At 38.9% G+C, this 23,593-nt stretch overlaps 1 protein-coding gene across 8 annotated transcripts; it reads left to right on the forward strand.

Moving 5' to 3' along the window:
- The first annotated feature begins 164 nt into the window (after nucleotides 1-164).
- mbtd1 (mbt domain containing 1) lies at nucleotides 165-22,609 on the forward strand. 8 transcript variants are annotated; one of them, XR_015925375.1, is made up of 18 exons: nucleotides 165-1,135; nucleotides 4,693-4,894; nucleotides 5,572-5,705; nucleotides 5,903-6,017; nucleotides 6,489-6,571; nucleotides 6,802-6,946; nucleotides 7,765-7,899; nucleotides 8,245-8,333; nucleotides 8,833-9,067; nucleotides 9,844-9,899; nucleotides 10,534-10,638; nucleotides 12,334-12,481; nucleotides 13,381-13,463; nucleotides 13,912-14,146; nucleotides 15,463-15,534; nucleotides 16,166-16,357; nucleotides 17,230-17,406; nucleotides 17,924-22,609. XR_015925375.1 is itself a non-coding variant. In XM_088599405.1 (17 exons), exons 1-17 carry the CDS (start codon nucleotides 929-931, stop codon nucleotides 18,040-18,042), a joined length of 2,355 nt encoding a protein of 784 aa, XP_088455531.1. In that variant the 5' UTR covers nucleotides 165-928; the 3' UTR covers nucleotides 18,043-22,609. The 8 variants fall into 8 exon arrangements, 7 of the variants coding, with proteins under 7 accessions (XP_088455531.1, XP_088455533.1, XP_088455536.1 ...); XM_088599405.1 differs by lacking the exon at nucleotides 17,230-17,406; XM_088599407.1 differs by lacking the exon at nucleotides 17,230-17,406 and having other exon boundaries at nucleotides 6,829-6,946.
- The last annotated feature ends 984 nt before the right edge of the window (nucleotides 22,610-23,593 follow it).

Here is a 23,593-nt window from a genome sequence, read left to right on the forward strand (position 1 = left end):
CTGTGCAGCTGAGTTGTTGACCAGACCGTCACGTGATGACGTCACATTCTAAAACCGGGGCTGGGATTTGCGACTGGAAGGGCTGGAATATTGCGCTGCAATTTTCGTTTCTTTAAAGATTACGCCTGGGTGTCGTTAATTAATTAGTAGTTTCATTTTGCACGAGTCGTGAAATTAATATTTTTGAAATATTCAAACAGAACAGAGTGTATCGAATTATCTTTTTGTGCGTTCACTTCTTCATTGTCTTCCAAGTACTGTATTCGTTTTTATTTATTCAAATGCACTGAACCATACGACTTGTTCGTTATTAACTAGGTAAAGTCTTGCATTATGTGTTTTAAGACAAACATAAAACTCAAAAGAAATAGCCAATTTAGAACCCACTGGAGGAACTAAATAAACTAGTAAAGAACTTATCGAATGTCTGCACTTCTGATTAGAATATATCCCTCAGATGAATGGAGGTGGTATATTATCGAAAGCAGAAAGTGAGGAAGTCTGTTGGATTATTAAATATTAGAACAAGGTGGAATCTGACGCCAAAATGTTTAATTTTGTTTGTATTTCAGGTTTGTGAATCTGTATATGGTGCTACACATGCGATTAGTGCTTGTTTTTGAATTGTTGAAAGTTGGTATGTCATGCCCAACGAACATGTGCAATATCATATTTAATACATTGCATTTTAAAAAGAAATATTTTTATAGAGTGCTGTCTACCTGGCACATAAGACGTTTAACAACTCACCTGCTTTAGGTAAAGCTGAGTCTGATTTGATGTTACAAAACAGCGCCCTCTGCTGGGTCTCAAATTTTGCTGCTTGTTTAACCAGCTCATACTTGTTCCTTGCGACGTTGGTATTACCACGACCAAAACAAAATTATAAAAAAACAGACTTTTTAATTTACCATGGTTCTGTTTTAATATGTCAAACTATCCCAATAGCAAGCTCTTGAAATATGTTTTCCTGACACTCCTGCTGTTTTACAAAGTGCTGAAAAGACACACTGCTCTCAGTCTTCGATTAAAACGCGCACACAGAAGTGGTTTACACAGAGGTGTCCCTATCAAAGCAGAAGTTAATCGACCTCTAGTTGGACCGAACGATAAAGCAATCTGTTGGCTTAGAAAGGTACGTTTTTGTGCGCCGCAAAATGTCGAAAGTTCCGAGCTTAATTATTGTTCTTGTTACTGATAACGTATGTATTTAATGGTACAATGGCAGCTGTATTTCTACTTTCACGGTTGAAGTATATGTAGTATGTTATATGAGTTCGTGTTGTATTGGAAGTTGCAAGGTAAAAAAGCTGGTTGAAATAAATGTGTGCACATTTAAAACCAATGTTCCCATGTCAGAATTCCTCTTTGGAAAATCTGTTGTCCGCTTTGGTAAGCGGGACTCAACAGTAAAATGGGGTGAATGGTATTGTAAATTCGTGATCGACTCAGGATGAGAGAACTAAAGAAATGTATTTATCTTGAAAAACAGTTACGATTTCAAAATGTACAACACACACTTAACTCGTACGTTGCGTGTGAATAATCAGGTCATTTTAGTTTTGGGGGCGAACCGTAAACATTAGGTTTTCAAATTTTTAACGCAAAAGCTATGTACACCACATACGGGATACAGCGTATTCGGCGTGGATGTGTAAATTCACTGCCTCCATCACAAGGTCTCTGCTTTCTTAAAACTGTGTCGGAGTCTTCTCTTCTTTCGATCGCTCCTCATGTACCGAGCAGGTGCGCCCCAGATGTTGTACAATTTCTTTTAGCTGGGTCAATTCGTAACATCAGTGGGCTTTTGTTCAGTGCAAGTAAAAAACTGCCTGAGGTCTATCTAGCTACATTCCTTTGGATACAATAGCTCTTTGAAGGATGTCAAATAAAAAACAGAAGTGTCATAATTCCGTTCAACTCGTGATATGTCTTTGGGTGCCTGCAGAACAGGTGCGCTCCATTGAAGCAACGATAACAGACTCCCCCCCTCTGAGGTAGTACGGTGGCCTCCAGGGGCCAAAATCCTCCGTGTAAGGACTGTGTCGATTACCATTTCCTCGTTCCGACCAATGGCAACCAGGGGGTTTACCCTGCGCCTGCGCGCTGCAGATATGATAATTTTGTTGATATTCAGCTGGAGTTCAATATTTTGGGTTTTAGTTTGATTTTCTGTTCTATTTCTCCTTCTCGGGAATTTTACAACTGCACACACAAAACAAAACGGCATTGCATGAGGGGCTGATGGAAAACGCCAGGGATTTGGTGAGTTGAGCGGGGAGATCGAGCGTGGTGCTTTGGAGTGCAACAAGCCTGTTTTTCTCTTCCTTTGTTGTGATTGTCAGCCTGCAGCAGAAACAGCAGTAGAAAAAAGGGGCCTCCAGATTCGCCTAGGTAAAACAATCAGGTTTCCAAAGGTTCGGCTGACGGATTGCCGGGGCTTTAACGATTGTGAAGCACCCGAGAATTAGCTGAAACACATTGCAGAGACGCTAGTTTGCAGGACGAAGTGGAAAAGGCGTGCAGGCCCGTCACGACTGCAGTGGTAGTAGCATTCAAAGCACACACACAGATAATGCTTCCTTGTTTTTTTGAAATACTTGGTACGTAGACTTCCATGTCATTCGTGTATGTAAAGGGTAAATCCTTCAAAATACGTGTTTTTCTGATATTACAGATAAAAACCCCAGCGAACACACCTTGTTACTAGGTGTTAGAGTTCCGAAGAAATAAATGCTGAGAAATAGCTGCTTATTGCTCTGTAGACCAGCGTTGCGGGTTACCATTCTGCTGTTACCGTGTCACACAGCAGTTTCGCTCTGCCTTGAGATTTTTAAGCATTTCTGCCGGAGTTCAAAATCGTAGCCATGTTTACAAATTAGAGCCCGGAAATGTTATGATACCAAGTTTTAAATGACTTGTTTAAATATTTGTGAAAACTCGGTATATCTTTTTATTGTCACCTTTAACTCGTAGTGTACTGCAGTTGGAGTAGTTAAGCTTATTGAAATACTTACAACTGTCGTTTGCGGCCGTAGAATGTATTGCATCCTGTGAAATGCATATGAAATCGGATAGCGATCATTGAAATTTCATTTCCATAAATATTTGTTTTTCTGTGTAAGGTGCTCACTGACCAGTAATACATATACTATACAAAGATTTTCTAGGTGTATTTCGGGTGTAGTAAGTTTCGACTACCATTGAAAGTTGGAAATATTGAATGGTAATAAGTGGAAGAAATCATTGTAAAAATGTTTGCAAGGTTTTTTTAAGTTCTGTTCTTATTATCTTGGGTCTTTGAGTAGCATTTATTGGAACAGCGAGTTTCTGTTTTGGGAGTTCATCATATTTATCAAATAAGTCTCTTCTGTGCTTAGAATACTGTTCAAAGCTGTGTTCTTGAAGGCACACGCTGCCATCCATTATACCATTAAAATAAACTTTCTTATATGCAGGCTAAGAAACATATCTTTTAAATATTGATTAAGTTATCACAGTAGTAAGCTCCAGCAGATAGTGGATTTTGCACTGTACAGCTAAACTGAATACTGACACAACATGTTCTCCTTTCCAAAATACGAGGTGTGCCAAATAAAATGTAATGTTAAGAGCAAAGCGATCAATTCAGGAAAAAGAAACATGCTCTAGGCATACCCCATTGCAGATTCTGAACTGCTACTCATGAGAGGGACCTGGATGTCTAGATTCTTCTATGTTCTCATCAAGACACCAAAATGCCAAGGTACTGTATGTAGCAAAACCTGAGAAATTTAAAACAAGGGAAGCTGGACAATACACTAGTGTGGACTAATTAAAAATAAAAATCTATATAATTCAACTTTGGTTACAGTGTAATGACATTACATGTGGTTTCATTACTCATAATTTTTTTCTAAAGTTATTTCCTTTTTAACATATTTTAATAGACAGGTTAAAGGAACATAGTCTGTTTAGTTTAGATAAAGTAGGCTTGATCCTAATATTAATAATAATTGCTTACACTTATATAGCGCTTTTCTGGACACTCCAGTAAAAGCACCTTACAGGTAATGGGGGACTCCCCTCCACCACCTCCAATGTGCAGCACCCACCTGGATGATAATATCATCTAATATATCTGCCTCTGAGGTTTTTATATTGGGTCAATTTATAGGACTACTTACGACTCTGTAATGAAAAAAAATTATTATGACTCTGTAATAAAACATAGATCACATTTAGAAACTAAAGGAGCAATCATTTAGATTGGGGAGTAGAAAACATGTCTTTACACAAAGAGCTGTTGGTGCCTTTAAGAAGCATTCTAGCTAGGCCTGTGTTGAGATCCAGACTCTGAGAGTCTGAGCTGCTTCAAGAAGCAGCTGAATTTGCAGCTGTTCGCATGTTCTTATACTTTAAAATGCACCACTTTAATCATGTGTTAAGTTTTGTTTAAAAGAAACTATAGAAACTTTGGTATTTTGAGAAAGCTGTTTTTGCAATCTGGAATCATGCTCTTAAACTAAAGAAAAATAGGCAGCATACAGTAGCTTTGGTGTAGATTTTTAATCTGAATACACTAAGTGCACGTTGGTTTTCAGGCTGGTTAATATGCCTGCTGTGTTTCTGATTGTAACCCATAAGGCCAAGGCAATAGGAAATGCCAGGTCTGCAGCCAGAGCTCTTCAATGCCTGTCTTTGTTCACCCAGACTGAACACACTCCTCGGTCAGACAGGAAGAGGCGGGACTCCTTCGGGATGTATGATGGGTATGACAGCTGCAGTGAGGACACCAGCAGCAGCTCTAGCTCGGAGGAGAGCGAGGAGGAGGTCGCCTCCATACCTGCCAACCTGCCCATCATCAAGAACAATGGGCAGGTGTACACCTACCCAGATGGCAAAGCTGGCATGGGTCAGTCCACAAGTTCACGCTGTCCTCTCACAACACAAGTCTAATTACCCAAATTTAAGGCATAGCACACATTGTTTGGTGTTTATTTTATAGCGCCATACCACCAGCACACAGAGTGTTTGGTGTTTGTTTTATAGCGCCATACCACCATTTAAAATGCAGTTAAGTCATTCTGTCTTTACTAGAGGCCAAACTTACTCATTACTCTTTCAGTATTTTTTAGCTTTATTATCTATATTTAAAATATCATAGTTGTGATTATTTTACATTCTTTCATTCTCTGTTCTGTTGAAAAGAACATCATTCAATAGCTGGTATAAATAAATGCATAGCTATATACTGTACATATATATCAACTGGTAATCTGTAGACTGAAATGTGAGTTACAAGGGCTCTGGGAAGAGTCATCATCTCTAAACATAACTAGAAAAAGGCAAGTTTAAAGGAAAGTCACATGACAGAGTAAGCTGTGCAGTTTTTAACAGTATTTGCTTGTTTTAAATTATATCGGGTGTGTTCTGTTTTTTTTTTCTGTAGGACATTAATGAATAAATTGAGAAAAAAATGTTTCCAGCGACAGTCTGGGATCGTGCAGGGATGTTTGCTCAATTAAAAGGTTTCTCACTGTTCCCACCACTTGTAAGTGTGATGTAACCCACAATTGCCTGTTCTTTCAGCTACCTGTGAGATGTGTGGAATGGTGGGAGTCAGAGATGCCTTTTATTCCAAAACCAAGCGATTCTGCAGCGTCTCCTGTTCCAGAAGTTATTCCTCTAACTCAAAGAAAGCCAGCATTCTGGCTAGGCTCCAGGTAATGTTCTTTATTTTACACGTGACCCCAAAGAAAGCTGTTTTGGTGCTTGTGTTAGCAAAAAGACCTAGGTTAGAGTCACAGAGAGAAGAACAGCAGCTGTATTCACTTTTATAAGATTGTAATCTACAAATAATGTACATATTTATGTCTTTATATGTTAATAACATTGAATATTGGATATTTTTTATTTGCAGGGTAAACCACCTACAAAAAAGGCAAAAGTCTTACAAAAACAACCTCTAATGGCCAAGTTAGCAGCATATGCCCAGTACCAGGCAAACCAACAAAACCAAGCTAAATCAAAAACAGGTGAGGGACAGTGAAGTCCTGTAACTGTGACTATTTAACTAGTAAGAGTTTGTATATTCACAGAGTGGTTAACATTTACTACATTTATGTGTGAATCTAAGAATAAATGACACCTTCCTTGATGCAGAAATTTGAATTCTGTAATGTACATAGTGTAGGTGCGTGGTATTACTAGATCATTACTCTCTTATTAGTGCTCCCAGAAGTAGCTGAAAGGAAGCACATGGTTGACGAATATAAGCATAGCACACAGAGGGCACTGCCTTTTGGAAAATGAATGCCGTTTAAGCTTGCCATTTCTGAGTGGGACTCTTATAAAAACACAAAAAGATTCAATTTCTTGAAAATGCATTAAAGATATTTAGGGAATTGGGTGCTGGAGTGGATATTAGCACTGTTGGTAATAAGTCACCTGAAGCAGTGATAAATTGAATATATTTTATCTTTCTGTCCTTGTCTTGCCCTTTTCAGTGGTTCCTGTGGAGGGGTTTGATTGGGGTCGTTACATCAGCAGCAATAACTCTGTTGCGGCACCTGTTAGCTGCTTTAAGCACGTAAGTAGAATTAAAACTACTACACTGTTTGTTATTGTGCTTTTACAAATAGGAGTTATGTTTTTTTTCCATATTAATTTTATTTCAGACAAATGCTTCTCTCCTTTCAAAATGGTGAAATGTTCAGAATATTGCAGGTGCAGAGCATTCCATTAATTTACTGCCAAGATTCGGGGATTTAATGGAATTAAGATTGATGAATGTTTTTTTTATCATCCTATGAAAAGTAGTTTTCCTGTTTTAAATTTGTAAACCAGGTACCAATGGGAAGGTCCTGGGGTGACATCTCGGAAGGAGTAAGAGTAGAAGTTCCTAACACAGATAGCAATCTGCCAGGAAAGGTCTACTGGATCGCGGGAATCGTCAAATTAGCAGGTATAACCAGAACCAGAGCTACTCAGGTAGTGAGAAGAAAAAGGAGAGGCAACTCTTTGGTTGAAAACTTCAGAGATAATACTTAATTGTCTCTCATTAAAGAATCTTCTGAGTGGTGCAGTTGAAGGCCTTGCAATTTATGATCATCAGGTAGCAAATGATTAATTTTTTAAATTGTGCCATATCATGCAGCATAGTCATTGTTGCAGCAAAGCACAGACCTCACCTTACTCATGATATTTCTGACGGTATTACACTATAAAAAATACTATAGTATTTTTATATTGAATTTTTCTGGTTAAACAGCCCACATTTTGACCAAAACTACATCTGAGCATAGGGAGTCTTGCCCAGCTTAGTAGCAGCCCTATAAATCTCTGTTAATTGGACCTGTCTGATCTATTTGAAAGGTCTGAGCTTTTCATAATTTTACGTGCAAACTATATTTGTTTTATCTTCCAGTGATGAAACAAACTAAATACCATATAAAAAGGCCTGTCTGCTGTGAAAGTACACATAGGGCTCTGATTATAAATACAGAATCACTTGAATCCCATGAGCTATGCATCAATACTCTCTTCCCACTAAGTATTATAAATGCTTCAGACTCATCTGAAGTACTGCACCTCCATGAGGCAGTGTCCATGGTCAGAGAAAAGAGTGCCCCCTACAAATCTCCCATCACCACTTGCAACGGTAACCTGGTTTCTCGCAGGCATCTCCCATTGTGATTCTTACTAGGCCCAGCCTTTCTGACCTCCTGAGATTTGATGAGACATCACTGCAAGGTAGTAATGCCCGATCTGTTCTGTGTGTAGGCTTCAAGGCACTGCTGCGGTACGAGGGCTTTGACAACGACTCCAGCCGAGACTTCTGGTGTAACCTCTGTGTTCCCGATGTGCACCCAGTGGGTTGGTGTGCTACCAGTGGCAAGCCCCTCGTACCTCCCAAATGTAAGTGAACTGTGCCAATCCCAAGTGCTTATCAGAAAAATAATTTTCAGCAGCTAATACATAACTTAATTTTTTTTTAATCTAATTATTTCCAGTATAATTTATCCTAATTAATCCTCCAGTGTAGACACCCTATCTGTCAGCTTGTATATTATTCTGTGTATGTTAATGTTTGAGTTACTGTATTTGACTTTCTGTTTATCCATCTAGCTGCTTAACTGCCTTTCTGACTGTATTCTGCATGTGTAATTTTTATTAAAATAATCATTGCGTTTATGGGCAATTTATATTGAGGGTTTAGCTTAATGGTGTCTCTGGCAACTGTCCCCCTCTGTTTTTCTGTAGCTATTCAGCATAAATGCACCAACTGGAAAGCATTTCTTGTAAAGCGGCTCACTGGTGCTAAAACGCTTCCCCCGGACTTCTCTGCAAAGGTGCGTATCCCCTCTCTCATATTACTCTCCTGCCTGATAACTCCATCCATCCATTTTCCAAGTCTTTCTCCCTATGTATGGTCTCAGGGGAGATAAAGCCTATCCCGGTAAGCAAGAGGCTCAAGGAGGGGTACACCCTGAATGAGGCACCAGTTCATGTCACCACAGACATACACAAACACAGACATCTACACACTCACACCAGCTTCAACTTTCCCAGAAGCCAATTAACCTACAGTTTGTGGGAGAAAACACTCCTAGTAATGCTAACCACTATGTTACTGCCCCGCCCCCCTGGTAACTCCTGCTCCTCTTAATTTACAAACTGCCCCATATAGACTGTTATGTGGCTAATGATGTTCATGTTCCGATCAATATTATTTTCTTAATTTCAGGATAATCATAGCCAAAATTCCGCATTCCTTCCCCCATATTTATCTTGCGGTTCAAGAGCAGCTTGGCGAGAGCTGACCACGTTCTGCACCGTGTTCTCTCCCAGGTCCAGGAGAGCATGCAGTACCCCTTCAAGAAGCTGATGCGCGTGGAAGTGGTGGATAAGACGCACCTGTGTCGGACGCGGGTGGCGATCGTGGACTCCGTGATCGGCGGCCGGCTGCGGCTGGTGTACGAGGAGAGCGAGGATGGCACGGACGATTTCTGGTGCCACATGTACAGCCCCCTCATTCACTGCATCGGCTGGTCTCGAAGCATCGGTCACCGCTTCAAGCGATCAGGTCAGGGGCTCTGCCGCGCTTCCCCAAGCTCTGAAACGTGTACTTCACGATGATCCATTACCTGACTGGGTTTACCACAGTAGTCCCTCAGTTTTCAGATACCGGACATTTTTGTGTTGTGGTTTTCCCACACTTTATCTTTTAGTTCCCTGCATCTCTCCATGGTTTTATCTGCTTCAGGTTTGTGTTGCATCTCTCAGACGGTGAGAGTTGTGGTAGCTTGCTTGACAACAGTATGAGCATGTAAATAAGTAGACCAGGACTGCTGTTTGAGAATGGGGGCACAACAATTAAGAGATAAGATCACTTTATTAGCCATGTGCAATTTCTTGTATTAGGAATTTGTCTTTTCGCATACCCCAGCTTGCTCTCCATGAGACACACAGGCACACAGACGGGGAGAGAGAAGCTTGGGGTCAGAGCACAGGGTCAGCCATTTATACGGCGCCCCTGGAGGAGGTGGGCTTAAGAGCCTTGCTCAGGGACCCAACGGAGTAGGAGTCCTCTGTCGGCCGCAGGAGAAGAATTGTTGTGGCAGTTACTGCAGAGGAAAAAGAGTCTTAATGCTTGTCTGGGTAGTTTGATGTCTCCCGACGTGTAATAAGGTGCAGATGTTTTGTAAACCATCTTTTTAAGGAAGGTAAACTTTTAGAAATGTAAACTTGTGCATTTTAGAAAAAAAACAATAGCATATTCTTCCAAAACACAAAAAGTAGCATATGGAGCCAAACTACAAAAAAAGTGTTTAAATAATTAATGCTATGTTCTTTTCTCAGATATTGCAAAGAAAATAGAAGGTGTGGCTGACGCCGCGGCACACTTGTTTATGAAGGTGAGTTGTTGTAGGACTGTGAAGGATAATGAAGAGGAGCTCTTGCCTCATTAACTGCAGGCGGACATGCATAAGCGTACAATCTTGCTATAGCGCTAGTGAGAAGACTCATTCATGTTTGCCTGTTCAAATGTGTTCAAACGCCTTTAATGGTGTAAATATTTTAGGCTGTCCAATTACAGGGAAATCGGCTTCAACAACATAACTGGGAAGTTTATTCCATACTCCTGAACCCTTTGGGCGAAGACGTGCCTTCTGTTTTCAGTTTGAATAGTTCCACATAGTTCCACTGTTATTTAAAGTGTGATATAAGCATTTTTAAGGGGGTGCTTGTATTTTTGCTGGTGTTTTTGTCTACAGGCAAGAGCATATCTAAAACACAGGGAAGCAATACCATTTACAATATCTGTATTTTGATCAGTTAGGTAATATTGAAAATACCTTTCTTCCAGTGAAAGACAAAATTCCCATCGGGTGGAAAAACATTTCTGTATATACAATTTCTTTAACTTTAACTCTATCTCCGAGCTTCAATCTGATGTAAATATCCCCATTCTGAAGTAATTAAAACATCATTGTTTTAAATAATGCTGTGTTTTCACTGTGGCTCTCCTCCTCCTCCTGTGTCTGGCAGGTGAAAGATGTTGACCAGAGTGGGGAATGGTTCAAAGATGGGATGAAGCTGGAAGCGATTGACCCTTTAAATCTTTCTGCAATATGTGTAGCTACTGTAAGGAAGGTAATGAGCTCTTAAGCTTCCCATAATGTAAATGTTATGTTGAATAAAAAGGGGAATGTAGTATATGAAACTATACATCATCTGTAGTTGTAAAATTGCAACAATAACTGCACTGTTACAATGCTCATCTTTTAATAGCACTGGTCTTTCTGTTGTTTCTTTTAAAGATGTGCATAATATGTGCAGCTCTGAATAATCATACTGTAGTACAGAGCTGTAAAACCAGCACTTTGTTAAAAGTAGATAACGGGAATAATAAAATAAACTAGCATCAATTTAGATGTAGTAAAAAAGCACCAGAACCAATAGTAAAAAAGTATTGCTTATTAATGTTAATATGAACTGTCCAAAGGTGTTTTGGATTGTCATCATTAGCCAAGATATTCCATTTGTTTGCATTGGTTTAATATATCAGTGACTCCAGTGCTGGTGTTGCTATTTAATCACTGGGTGCAGATGAATGTGCAACAGAACAGTTGGCAGTGACCAAGTCCAGTCCTGCAGATCCACAGTTTTGCAGGTTTTCCAGTTTCAGCAGTTCCTCACACATTAAAATCTGAAGAAAAATAGAACTAACCCATCAAGTAATTATTTCAATAAAGAACCCAAGAGCATGGAGGAAATGAAAAATGGAAACCCCCACTGACACATAGCTACTGTATCTGCTCTCTCACTCCAGCAGCGCCAAACCAGAACTTTGTACCTAGAAATATTTGTATTAGTAGTTTTTCTTGCCACATCTTTAACAACTGAGACAAGGATGATGCTACTCCTGACAGTTAAAAAGTGGAATTAAAGATTGGTCTTGGTTGTGATCAGATTACAAGAATGTTTTGAAGTTTACAAATTGTTGGCATGAAATACGTAGGATTTCATGCCATCACACAACTAGTTGCTCAGTAGCTGCAGACTTTGGAAAGTGTTTAGAAATGTTATACTTATTACTGTTGTAGAAATAGTTTTTTTTTTCTCAGGTGGATTTATTCACAATAGTTTTGTTGTGGATTGAAGCCATGGAAGGGCTATTGTGGGAGAGATGTGTGCAAATGCACGGTTCTCCCACCAGGTGACACTCTTGTCCTCTTTTATATGGAAAGCCAGGAATTGTCATACTCTTTGTTTGCTGCAGTCATTCTTTATGAAGAAAACAAGCAAGGGACTATTAAGTGAGGGAAGAGCTGTTGCAGTATTAATTAAAATGAGGCACAGAGTTATTGTGTGGGACAGTTCTTTACAAAGTATGAATTGTCAAAGGAAAAAGGCTATTTTAACTTTTTGTATGTTCAGTGAGTATATTGCATGAAATGCCTTCCAGGATAAATAGGGGTTGCAGGATACAGAATTGTTTTGTACTTTGAGCTGTACTGTACTAATAAAGTTGAGTAAACTAGCCGTATGCCAGCATATTTTGTACATTTTTTTCAATATTATTAAAAAATATTTTTTTCTAATTTTCCACTGCTTTCTATTTAAGACTGAACTAGTTTAACACCTAGGATGATGTGGCTATCCCTGTACAGCAGATTATACAATAGACTTATAGGTCTTTTGAGTATTTTTTTTTTTTGTACGAGGCACCAATAGTTTGTCAACCTTTTAATGACAAAAAAGGTTTACTGAGCTCTTTGACTCAGTCCAGCTTCACAAATATGTGACTACTGTTCTGTCTTCCTTTCAATTACTGCTGTTTTGTAGGTCTTGGCAGACGGTTACCTCATGATAGGAATTGATGGCTCGGAGGCTGCGGACGGCTCAGACTGGTTCTGCTATCATTCCACCTCCCCTTCCATATTCCCTGCTGGTTTCTGTGAAATCAACACCATCGAGCTCACGCCACCCAGAGGTACAGCTTAAAATAGTCCTTCTGAGTGGCTTTCTTGAAATCGGCAGCACTTTCAGACTGGGCTGCCTTCTGCATGGAGCTTGCATGATCTACCTGTGTTTATTTTGTTTTTCTGTCTGCTCCAGTTTCTTCTCGCCTCCCAAACACATGCTGCACGCAGGTTAACTGGTGTCTCTAAATGCAATTCCTGCCTTGTGCAACATGCTCCAGGAATAAGCTTTGGGTTGGTGTGCCCCTCACCGGCCATAAGAGTTTTTTCTAGACAACTTTTCATTGTGTCCTTTTTTTTCTGTCTCTTAAGTATTATAACAAGTAGTTGGCAGGCGCAGATTAATCGGAATTAAACTGACTCAGAAGATTCTGTTTGCATCCTGATAATTTTTGTGATGATTTCTTCATGTTTTCCATACATGAAAACATACAAATACGTAAAATTATTCAATACATTTCTGGACATAAATATGTGAACGTTAATAAGGTCCATACAAAAGTAACAGTCATTAGTTTTCATTGTAAGGTTATATACATTATATACATTGACTGTAAGTAAAAGTTTAACATTATTTTTGGGGTGTTGGGAAGTTTTAACTAGTCATTACATTTTGTGTTTGCACAGTACAAGTAGTGATGGAATCCAGCTTTTTTGCCTTTTCTATGTAGGAAAAGTCATGTTCTGTTTATGTAGTGTATGCATTTGCTGTGGTAGGAATTCCATGACATACAGATATGAAGATGGAAGCACTGAGCTTGAGGAGTCTGTTAACGAAAACGACCTCTGTTCACATTTTTGCATTTAAAAGACAAAGAGGGGAAGCTGAAAATTCTGAAACTGAATTCTGAAGCTTAAATCTTGCAGTGTACAATCCAGCCTAAAATTCACCTCATCTTCTGTTTGGCAGGCTACACCAAACTCCCATTCAAATGGTTTGACTACCTCAGGGAAACAGGTTCCATAGCAGCTCCAGTCAAGCTGTTTAATAAGGTAAGCTATCAGAGGATGCTTAAACTTACTCAAAGCAGAGCAGATTTGTTTAAGATATTAAACATCTTGTTAATCTCATTGTACAAATTGACCATGAATTAGATAAAGCAGTTAGAAAACAGATTGATAAGAAACAGAAATGCAAGTCGCGGAGCCATGTGATCTTTTTATTAAGCCTGCTTCCACAGTCTCATTTCTTAAGACTTTCAAGAATGTGTCCGCTCTTGATACATTGTCTATTTGTGGTTGAAAATTAAATGGAAAAGAGAATTCCGTATCGCTCCCTAGGGATTGAGACACCCTTGCAAAACCAGCTTTGATGAGAAGTGGCAGGTTTGAAGCAGGAAGGAGAATAGGGAAACCCTTAGGGTGGAGGGAACAGAGCAGTAGGAAAATGTTAGGAGATCCAAGGGCTTCCCCTTTGACGTCCTGGGCTCATGCCCTCCAGGAGGTTCCTAACCACGGCTTTCGAACGGGGATGAAGCTGGAGGCCGTGGACCTCATGGAGCCCCGGCTGGTGTGCGTCGCCACGGTGACCCGCATCGTTCACCGGCTGTTGCGGATCCATTTCGACGGCTGGGAGGACGAGTACGATCAGTGGGTGGACTGCGAGTCTCCGGATCTCTACCCTGTGGGGTGGTGCCAGCTGACTGGATACCAGCTACAGCCTCCGGCAGCACAGAGTAAGGGAGATGCCCTGAGAAACGTTTATATGGCCAGGGTGGGCGTAGCATTCAGCAGCACATAAGAAAGCCCACAAACCTCTTAGCTTTCTTTCCTTGCCCACAGAAAGTATTTTTCTGTCTGAAAGATGTGGAACTTAATAATTCTGTGTAAAATCTGCTTTTCAAAACTGCTCCTCTTAATCCAATTCATTTTGGATTTTGTAGAGGAAAGTTAATTCTGTTGCTTGTAAACAGCTAAGCAGACTAATCCCTCTTTAATACATAAAGACTTTTTATGGTTCTCCACACTTCATGGATTAGGATTCCAGGTGGGATTTACATGCACATTATATATCTGATTATAATAGATGCTCAAAAAGGAAGGAAATGATTGGCATGAACTTAAAATGTAGCGCTGTAACTTTACAGTCACAGTCTTTAGTGAGTTGCATTTTTTTTTTTGCGCCGTCTCTTTTACGTTTGACTTGACTTTGGCCATACAGTACATCTGTGATATTAAAAATGGTTCTGTTTAATAATGATGAAATCATACTATATCCGGGACAGTGTATATGATTTGCAAACCTTGGGATTCGACCCAGTGACCATTAATTGCATCCTAAAGGGAGTTATGTCATTTTAAAATTTTAAAACACCATCACATTACCAATCGTCAAGCTCAAAGTCTGGGTAAATATGTTAAGGACTTATGATCTCATTTCCCAGAATCATATGAAATGCATTGCTAGGTCTTAGACCTTATGAATACCTTAGTGATTAGTAGTAGGACGTCTAGAGTCACTGGGAACTGATGAGATGTTTTTCCTTCAGTAAATAATATCGGTAATGATGTTACAAGGCCTGCTTATTAAAGGCATGGTGATTGATACCACTCAACCGAGCACAAGACCCTTAATTGTCCATTTATCTCACATCTTCTGCCATCTTCACATACCTTTGTTCCAATGAACTGTTGACCTTGTAAGATCCATCAGTGGCATGTAGAGCATCAGGTTATGCATGTTCTTACCTTGTCCCGAACGTTACCTATTAATCCTGCCAACATTATTAAACTGTTTTTTCCAGAAGTCTTGATAAATAGAGAAATATGCAAACAGTTAGCAAACAGTATTTATGCTGTTGGCCACGGCTAGATTTCAGAGTTAAAGTATCTTCCTTCTCTGAGTAATTATTCACTTTTTTTTATAACACACTCTACCATTGTTCTGTCTAGGATAATAATAATTTAGTATTTATACGTAATTTAACTTGCATAATTTACCAGTAAATGGATGACAGTTGAAATTTCAGGCTGTGATTCCTTGTCTCTCCAGCCTCCCGAGAAATTCCCACGAGTGTGACGAAACAGAAGAAGAAGTCCCAGCAGTACAAAGGCCAAAAGAAAAGTGGGTGACTTCTTACATGTGGTTTGGTGTTCCCTCTTGCCCTCCTGTTTTTAATAACGCAAACTTGCTTGGTGGAGTTTTCTCTCCTTTTCTTGGTTTTGGGTTGTTTGGGTTGGATTTTTAAAAAAAATCTGTTTTAAAAACTGGTTTGCAGGTTAGCAGCTGTCTTTAACTCTGAGAATTGCACAGGAGAGCAAAACAGAATTGGCTTCATTTCAGTCGTCAGGGTCAGAGACATCAGGGCAATAGAAGGAGACGGTCTTTTGATTGTTCCCACGAACGCTATACACCGATTAGGGAGGGCACAGGGGGCTGGAGCGGTGGAGCTCACTTCTGTGGACTGAAAACCGACGCACCTGCTTTTTTTTTGTTTTCTGGACTTGAGTGTTGACTTTAAAAAAAACTTACTCTGAGACGCTGTTTTCAACAGAAAAGGCAGGAAACTGAGACCGGGGAAGCTCAGAACCCATTGTATTCATTTTTTTACTATCGTAATTAAAAATATGAAGAGCAAATATGACGGCCTTTTTTGAAGCTTTTAATTGTGGTCTGGAAAAGAAACAGAAACAGGGGTAAAATACAATAAGGCAACGGAGCTGAATAGCTTACTGTAGTCTGACTTGGTGTTTAGAGAGGAAGATGCCGCTTGTGAAGAAGCCTGTCAGTTTGTCGAGTCTGCCCATGACAGGCATGGTGCGGAGGAGCTTATCTGGTGACGAAGAGCTGACTCCCCCCCCATACCGACCCCATCCTGCACAAGCACCCCAGGGGGCCCTGCAGCCTCCCAGCACTAGCCGAGAGCTCAGCCCCGGCCTCAGAACAGGTAATCCACCACTCTCCCAGTCACTCTTCACACCGCAGGCTGCACGGCTGCCAGGGGCAGGAGGGGAGCAGGAGAGAGCAGCACCTCTTGATTTATTTACACTATATCCATTGATCTTTTGATTGCAACTCCTTTGTTGAAAACCATTCTTCAATCTAGACGACCATTGATTTGATTTTTTTTTCTATCATTTGCCAACTCAACAACTGCTAATGACTTTCCCTTTTAATAGAAAAGAAATCCCCTCCCTCATTGCCCTCCCTTTGTGTGCTTATTTATCACGGAAAGAAACACTCAGTCCATCAGCTACATGCTGCCAGCTTCCCTATTGCCTATCAGTGGTTGAGGGTAGGGATTAGATGGGGTCCCGTCGATAAATTGTCAGAAAAAGTGGAACTAGGGGGCTCCAGAAATAGCCAGCCTCCCAAAATTAAAAAAAGTTTGAAATCGTGGAATAGTGGTTTGCTTTGTTCAGGGTTTCTCCTAGGGTGTGTGCTCTTGGATAAGGAGTTTTGGTTTCCGTTTTGATTTTGACGTTGGGCCAGGACCAGGTGATAATATTTAGGGAAGACTCGTTGCTTAGAAAGACTTCTTACATTGTTTTTTCTTATTGTAAAAACTGTTTGGTTTGGTAAAGGTCTGTTTTGAATTTCTCTAACTCTAGAAAGGTGTTGTTTTCCATGATGCTCTAGCTATGACTGTCCTTAAAATGTTAAAACTTGTTTAGTGGATTCGTGGGGGCTGATAAGGGGAGCCACTTTGTGTTTATTGTCCTAAACACTGGTCCTCAGTGGAGAGCAATGCCACCATGCCTATGTTGGTAGTTGTACTCCAGATTATTGTTGCCAGTCTGAACACGTTTCTTCTGGAAGGTTCCTGATGGAGATCAGGGGGTGTTTATCTGCCCTGCTGCACCAGCTACACTTTGTCGTGTGCAGTCTTGGGAAGACAAGAGGATGCCTCCTGGTTCTGGGCCCTGTCTGCCTCATATCAGCAGCTCCACCACCTCTGCTGATAAGGGTCCTCAGGTTTAAAGAAGACCTGGCCAGGTGGTTATTTCACAGCATCTTCATTCTCTGAAATTTAAATCTCTGAGCAATGGAGTGAACCAGGGGAATACATTTACCAAATCTTGGTGATTTCCCAGGTCGTTTGGTACATTTCTGGCATGATCCAATTCAGATTTCTTTATTGGTATCTAAGTGTGTATTTATAGTAAATCAGGACTGCATCCATAATATTACTTCTGTCATGTCCTTCCTTTGTTTGTGCATTTTGTGTATTTTCTGTGCCACTTGCCAGATTCCGAGCTCAAGGTTCCAGATGTATGTGTGTGTAAGTCACAGTGTAATTAGATGTATTCTTCTCAGGTATGTCTTGTAACAGCAGCCCTGGATTTCAAATCTTATTTTGAATTTTCTTGGAATTTTCATAGTTAAAAACGTCATGGACACTGTAAGCCAGTGAATTTTTTGCCATTTTTTTTCAATGCCTGTAATATGCCATGCTTTCTAGCCAGAGGGTTTTTCGCCATAAGTTTCAAAGTTTTTCCTGTTTTGCTTGCAGTGGTCTCAATGCAGCTGAAGGAAGAAAACCTGGAAGGAGATGAGTTCACGTTTTCGCAAGGAGTCTCTGACCAGGAAAGCAACGGTTCTGGCAGCTACTACATCAAACAGGAACCGTAAGACAGCCGAGAGACTTTTGATGAAACAAAAGCCTTAATTCTGCCTGTCTTGGCCCACATGTGGGTTTCAGCAGTGGGCTGATGTGTAGCGATACTGACTGCAGAAGAGATTTAACGGGGGATCTTAAATAGAGGGTTTGTAAGGATTTCCAAACAAAACTTAGAAAAAAAATGAGAGAAATTATTTTGTGTGATTTTTTTAAACAATTTGCCAGATGGACTTTAACGTTCATTGTACTTGAAGTTTTCAAAGATGTTTTGTAAGATTTTCAAAGTTCAGAACTGTTGTGTATCTTTTGCAAATAGTTTCTTTCCTTTGTCATTTTTTGTAACTTTTTTGGGTGTTTAGTGAAAACTTTAAGTTTAAGGAGAGGCAGATATAGGTTTGTTGAGAAAAGACGGCATGTGAGTTCAGAATATATTATCTAAATCATAAACCTTACTGGTATTAACAGACACTTGGATTTAAAACAGAAACACTGTCTAAAAGATTCCAAGGCAGGAATGTAAAACTCCTTAGGTGCAGCATCATCTCATTTGCCAAGTTTTCTTGTGGTTTTCTTTATCTTTCATGGAAAAAGTACACTGAAGGCTACAAAACATATAGAGAAATGAATCGGGCTTAGTTTTCTGATTTAGAAAGCTCTGTAAGAAATGTGATGCACACTACAGGTAACTATGTAAATGAAGATATGCAAGCTAAGTTTTTATGTTGCTTTTTATGAAGAGATATATTAAACCTATCTGGAATGATCTTTTCAGAGCCATATTGCTACATTTAATAGATGGGTACCATATTTAACTGAGCCTATTAAACATTCAGATTTAAAGAGATTAACAGCTGATAAGAACATTTTTTTTTACTTTTTTAATCAGCAGAACATTGAACCTATTTGGCCTGTTTTTTGTATTCCTCATACAATACATTCTCTATCAAAATAGACTTGAACAAACATGTTTGTGCTACCTCTTTAAAATGTAATTTGCAATCTTCATTCTTTTGTGAAGTATAGAAATCTCCAAAATTATTCAAAAAAACAAAAGAGATTCTAAGTCACAAGTTTATATTGTCGTATCTGGCAAATTATGTATCAATATTCTTATTTTATAAGGCCTCCAAAAGTTGTGGAAAGAAATAATGGTTTTTAGTCCTTCCACATTCAATATTACATATACACCTCCAAATTGCAGTTGGCATGTGTATATTAATCTCTCGAGACTCCTGTCTATATATATAAGAGTAACCATCTGACAGTCGATGTTCAACATGAGTTTTATTATATTAAGGTGGACTAGTTTACCCAAGCCTTCACACTCTACACGTGCAAATCCTGTAGAAACCTAGTGTGTTCAATGTCACAGACACAAGTTTTGGCAGTCTCCATCTCCAGCAATGTTAGACTCATCATTAGGAAGTGCAATAAACACTATTTGCTAAGCTTACATATTGGGACATGTTACTATCCTGATCCCTAGACTAATTTTTTCTTCTTTAAGCGAATCTGGCTGCCTCGTTCTTAAAGATCATTTAAAGATCCTATGGCACTCCTCATAAGAGTAAGGATGTTAACTCTGGTAATGTGTGTAAATCTTAACCTGTGTTGGGCCCAATCTGGCCTATCTAAATTTCTCCTTTCATTCCATTGGTTAAGTGATTTTACATTTCAGTTGATGTGCTGTGTAGCAGGGCTTTTAGTGAATGACTGCCTGGAATCAGGTCCCCAGATAAATGTAAAGAGCTTTAGGGTCCTTGGGGTGTGGTCCCAGCAAACCATCACCCCTTGAATTATGGGAATGAATGTTAACTCTCCCCAATACACAATGCATGCAGGCAGAAATTAAAAAAAAAAAATTCTGCTGTTGTGTATCTAATTTTAAGGTTCAAATTCACTGAATATTTCCCACTGTAGGTCATAAGGAGTTCTAATACTTTTGTCTGTGACTATTTGTACATGTATTTTATATAAACACAACCAAGATATCGTAACATGTATGAACCACTTACATTGAGACTGACTGTGCAATAAACATTTGCTGTTGCAAACTGGCTTTTTCCGTACATAGAAAATATGAGAATTATAATTGTTACACAAAAAGATGACATTTCCTATAATATCGTTTTAAATGAATAAAAGTTACATGAGGTTCAGTACTCATCACAGGAGTATTAAATATTCCTGCACTCTTCGTCTTGCTTCAAATACCAGTAAGGTTGACAGGCTAAATTCTCAGGAAATATTTGCATCGTGTTCTATTGGTGTGCTGGGGGCTGGATGGGGTTGGCTATAGCCTGTGGCTTTCTGAGTCGTCAGTATTTAGAATATGCACAGACCATTTGGAGCAAAGGGTACAAAGGAACCTTTTTCATTTTCCTGTTTGGTCCTGTCTCTGTGTACTCAGAAGTATTAATAAAATCTCTAGTGCCGAACATTTATAAATTCAGTTGGCGTATTCAGACAATTGGAGTGTGGAAAAAAAATGCATACTGCGCAGAAGTGAAATGGATGAAATGTATTTCAAGTACACAAGGACCTTAAGGAAGGTGTAGTGATGGACAACGACGGTTCATGTCGAGAGAGTGAGAGAGCAGTGACACCACTGACACCTACCAGGGGTTGCATGAACAGCAGTCTTGTCGTACCAACACAATGTCGCTTGTCCAGAGAAACTTGTTCTTCATGGTCCTGTTTGTACATGAACCACATTTACTGTTCCTCTGCACAGTTTTCACGAGATAACAGGCTGACAAAGTATGTCTTATAAGCACCCTCTTATTAAAACAAGTATTGCTTCTGAAAAAAATAAAATAATGTCTTTCCTACAGTGGCACACCACGGCTTGTTCTGACAAAATTTAGAATATATTTTAAACAATTGAAAACTGCAGATTCTTGGCCATGAAAAAAAGGTTCCTTTGAATTTGTATGAGAATGTCTTTTTTTTCTGTGCGATATGGTTGAATGCTTTTGAAGGATTCTTATATATAAATATATATAGTATATATTACAAAACAAAAATGAGTACTGCACACAAGAAGAGTTACAGGATTTTGTAAGCCAGCAATGTGTTTATTCCTTTTAGTTGTCTGAAGGGGTGGTGGGGCACAGTCCCCTAATTTGGTTTAGTGGTTCTACTGTTTGTTTTTTGCAATGGAGGGGTGAGGGGTATTCTATACATTGTTTTGATGTTCAATATGTAGGGGATATATGGACACATAGTACAAGTGAAATTAAAATATGCATTTAATGTTTTCGCTTGCATTAAGTGAAGAACAGTTCGGTCATATTCCATTTTCAGCAGAGCAATAAAGAGTTTATAATATTCTACCAAATACGATTTTTTCAGCAAAAAATTATGCGTAGTTACATAGCCTTTATTTAGATCAATCTAACTTCTGTTTGGGTACCCAAGATGTATCACAAACAACAAAGGTGTGCTTGTGATTGACCAGTCATGCTGTATCCTTCCCAGACATTCTCTGTCAGTGTATTGTATTGCTAAATAAAAAAAATTAAATTGGTTAAACTTAAAATTTAAACAGTACAATATCACTATAACAGGGAGACCTACATGAAAGATCCAGCTTTAAATAACTAATTAAAAAGTATAATTATATTAAATGTACTATATCTCAGAAAAAACAAGAGTTATCTTTAACTGTATGTTAATGTTGGTGGGACAATTTAGTTTCAAATCAAATTGAGCTGCTAGCTAACTATTGATGTCATTTTAACATAAAAATGAGAGAAGCACACCAAACTTTCACATCTGGCTAAGGCATTTCTAAAGCAAACCTTTGCTGTTAAACCTCATAGCATTTTTTTGGAAATTGCAAACTAAATGGATATATATATATAAATGCACACTGGTATATTTCCTGAACCAAACATTGTAAATTATGGAGACTGATAAGATGAAGCCCATTATTCTGAACTGAAAACTTTACTTAGGTGGCAAGGGTCTTTAGTTATGTGCAACTTCTGTTTATTGGATACTAACACGGGTCTCTCTCTTTCTCTGATGTGAATCCCCTCTTTTCCTCAGTCTTTGTATTATGGTGCTATATATTTGATATACTGATAATCCTTTGTAACTGGGGAATGATTTTCAGAAACTGTGACTATAGGGGAAAATTAAGTTCTCTTCCGTACTCTTGTATTTTGGATACAAATTTAAAACAAAGATCCTTTGTAGAAAATAAATAAAAAAATATTAATAACTATAATTTTTGGACCTTGTGGCAATCATGAGGCAAGAGCTACAAATGGGGTTTATACATGCTTTTCTGTAAGAGTTTTGATATATAGTGTCTGTACAGATTCTTTCCTTTCATTTTCATGGTAATTTGTGCAGTGAACAAGGTATAAGTTTTTCTTTGAATATGTACATAATTAAAAAAGATAACGTGAAATACTTTTAAGAATGTTGGATTACTTTTTTTTTTACAAACCTTGCAAAAATTTTCAGCATGGATGTGAAAGCATTAAAATTATAACTTTGTGTAAAAGATGAAAATAATTCACTAAAGACCTTTTTTTACACTGAATAAAATAATTATACAAAAAACAAGTGTTGCATTTCTTACTGAAATGAAGTGCCCTTTTTTCACCATGATGACCAGTTTTCCTTTTGTATAGTGATGTACTCTGTGTCAAGAAACTGCTTGGAGTGACAAAGTGATGTAGTTTTAAGGTATGACACGCATAACTGAATGACTAAGTCCATGATAAGTGATGCATTGATAAAGCCATGTGTATACCTCAATCACCCAAGTCTTCAAGCTCTATTCTACCCAGTCCTGGTCCAGGAGGTTGGGTGTGTCTGCTAGTTTTCTAGATGTCCTTGAACTCTCAGGACCTATCCAGAGCTGGGGGGGGGGAGTTCTTAAATTGATTAAGTTAAACTGAGTTAACTGAGGCCAATACAAGTCCATCTGAACTGTAAAAACAGTGGTTATAATAACCCTCCAAGACCAGGGCTGGGGATCCCTACTCTACACCTTGTTCATGCCTCTGGCTATTCAACCGGCATCTGAAGGCAATTGTGGAAATGCAATACTTTTTTGTATTGTGACCTGTCTCATCTGTAATTTATATTATGATCTGCATAGTTACCGAAAGTGGGTTTTAACAGCAGATGGAGACATTCCAGCCAGAAGTATACCTAATACTTCACTCCCGCTCGGATAATGGTGGCATCACTATGTGTGGAACCAATAATTTACTATTAATTTATGGTTTTGGATTAAAGGATTGTGCACATGTTTAAATTTGACCAGTTTCACCATGTATCTCCCTGAAAAAGGACATTCCTGTTATAAGGCTTTAGCAGCAGCATTAGGTGGGTAAAGATTACTATGTAACACTATATTCATGATATAGAGAAGCAGAAAATCTGATGCTCCATTGTTCTATCTCATGGCAAAACAACATTGCTGTTGAAAAGTGGTATCCTTGGGATAACTTATATGCGAGTAACAGTTCAGTGTGTATGTATAACTTTGTTTTAAAGTATTAGTGGCCTACACCCTTGGTAACATTTTTGTGCAGGATT

The sequence above is a fragment of the Lepisosteus platostomus genome, chromosome 11 (assembly GCF_059453375.1).
Source record: "Lepisosteus platostomus isolate fLepPlt1 chromosome 11, fLepPlt1.hap1, whole genome shotgun sequence".
NCBI lineage: Eukaryota > Metazoa > Chordata > Actinopteri > Semionotiformes > Lepisosteidae > Lepisosteus > Lepisosteus platostomus.

Bases quoted from the DNA above. Each gene is read 5' to 3' on its own strand.
- mbtd1 (XM_088599405.1), top strand. From the start codon at position 929: ATGTCAAACTATCCCAATAGCAAGCTCTTGAAATATGTTTTCCTGACA. The intron at 6,572-6,801 runs GTAAGTAGAATT...TATGAAAAGTAG, and splicing joins CTGTTAGCTGCTTTAAGCAC to TTTTCCTGTTTTAAATTTGT. The intron at 10,639-12,333 runs GTAATGAGCTCT...GCTGTTTTGTAG, and splicing joins GTGTAGCTACTGTAAGGAAG to GTCTTGGCAGACGGTTACCT.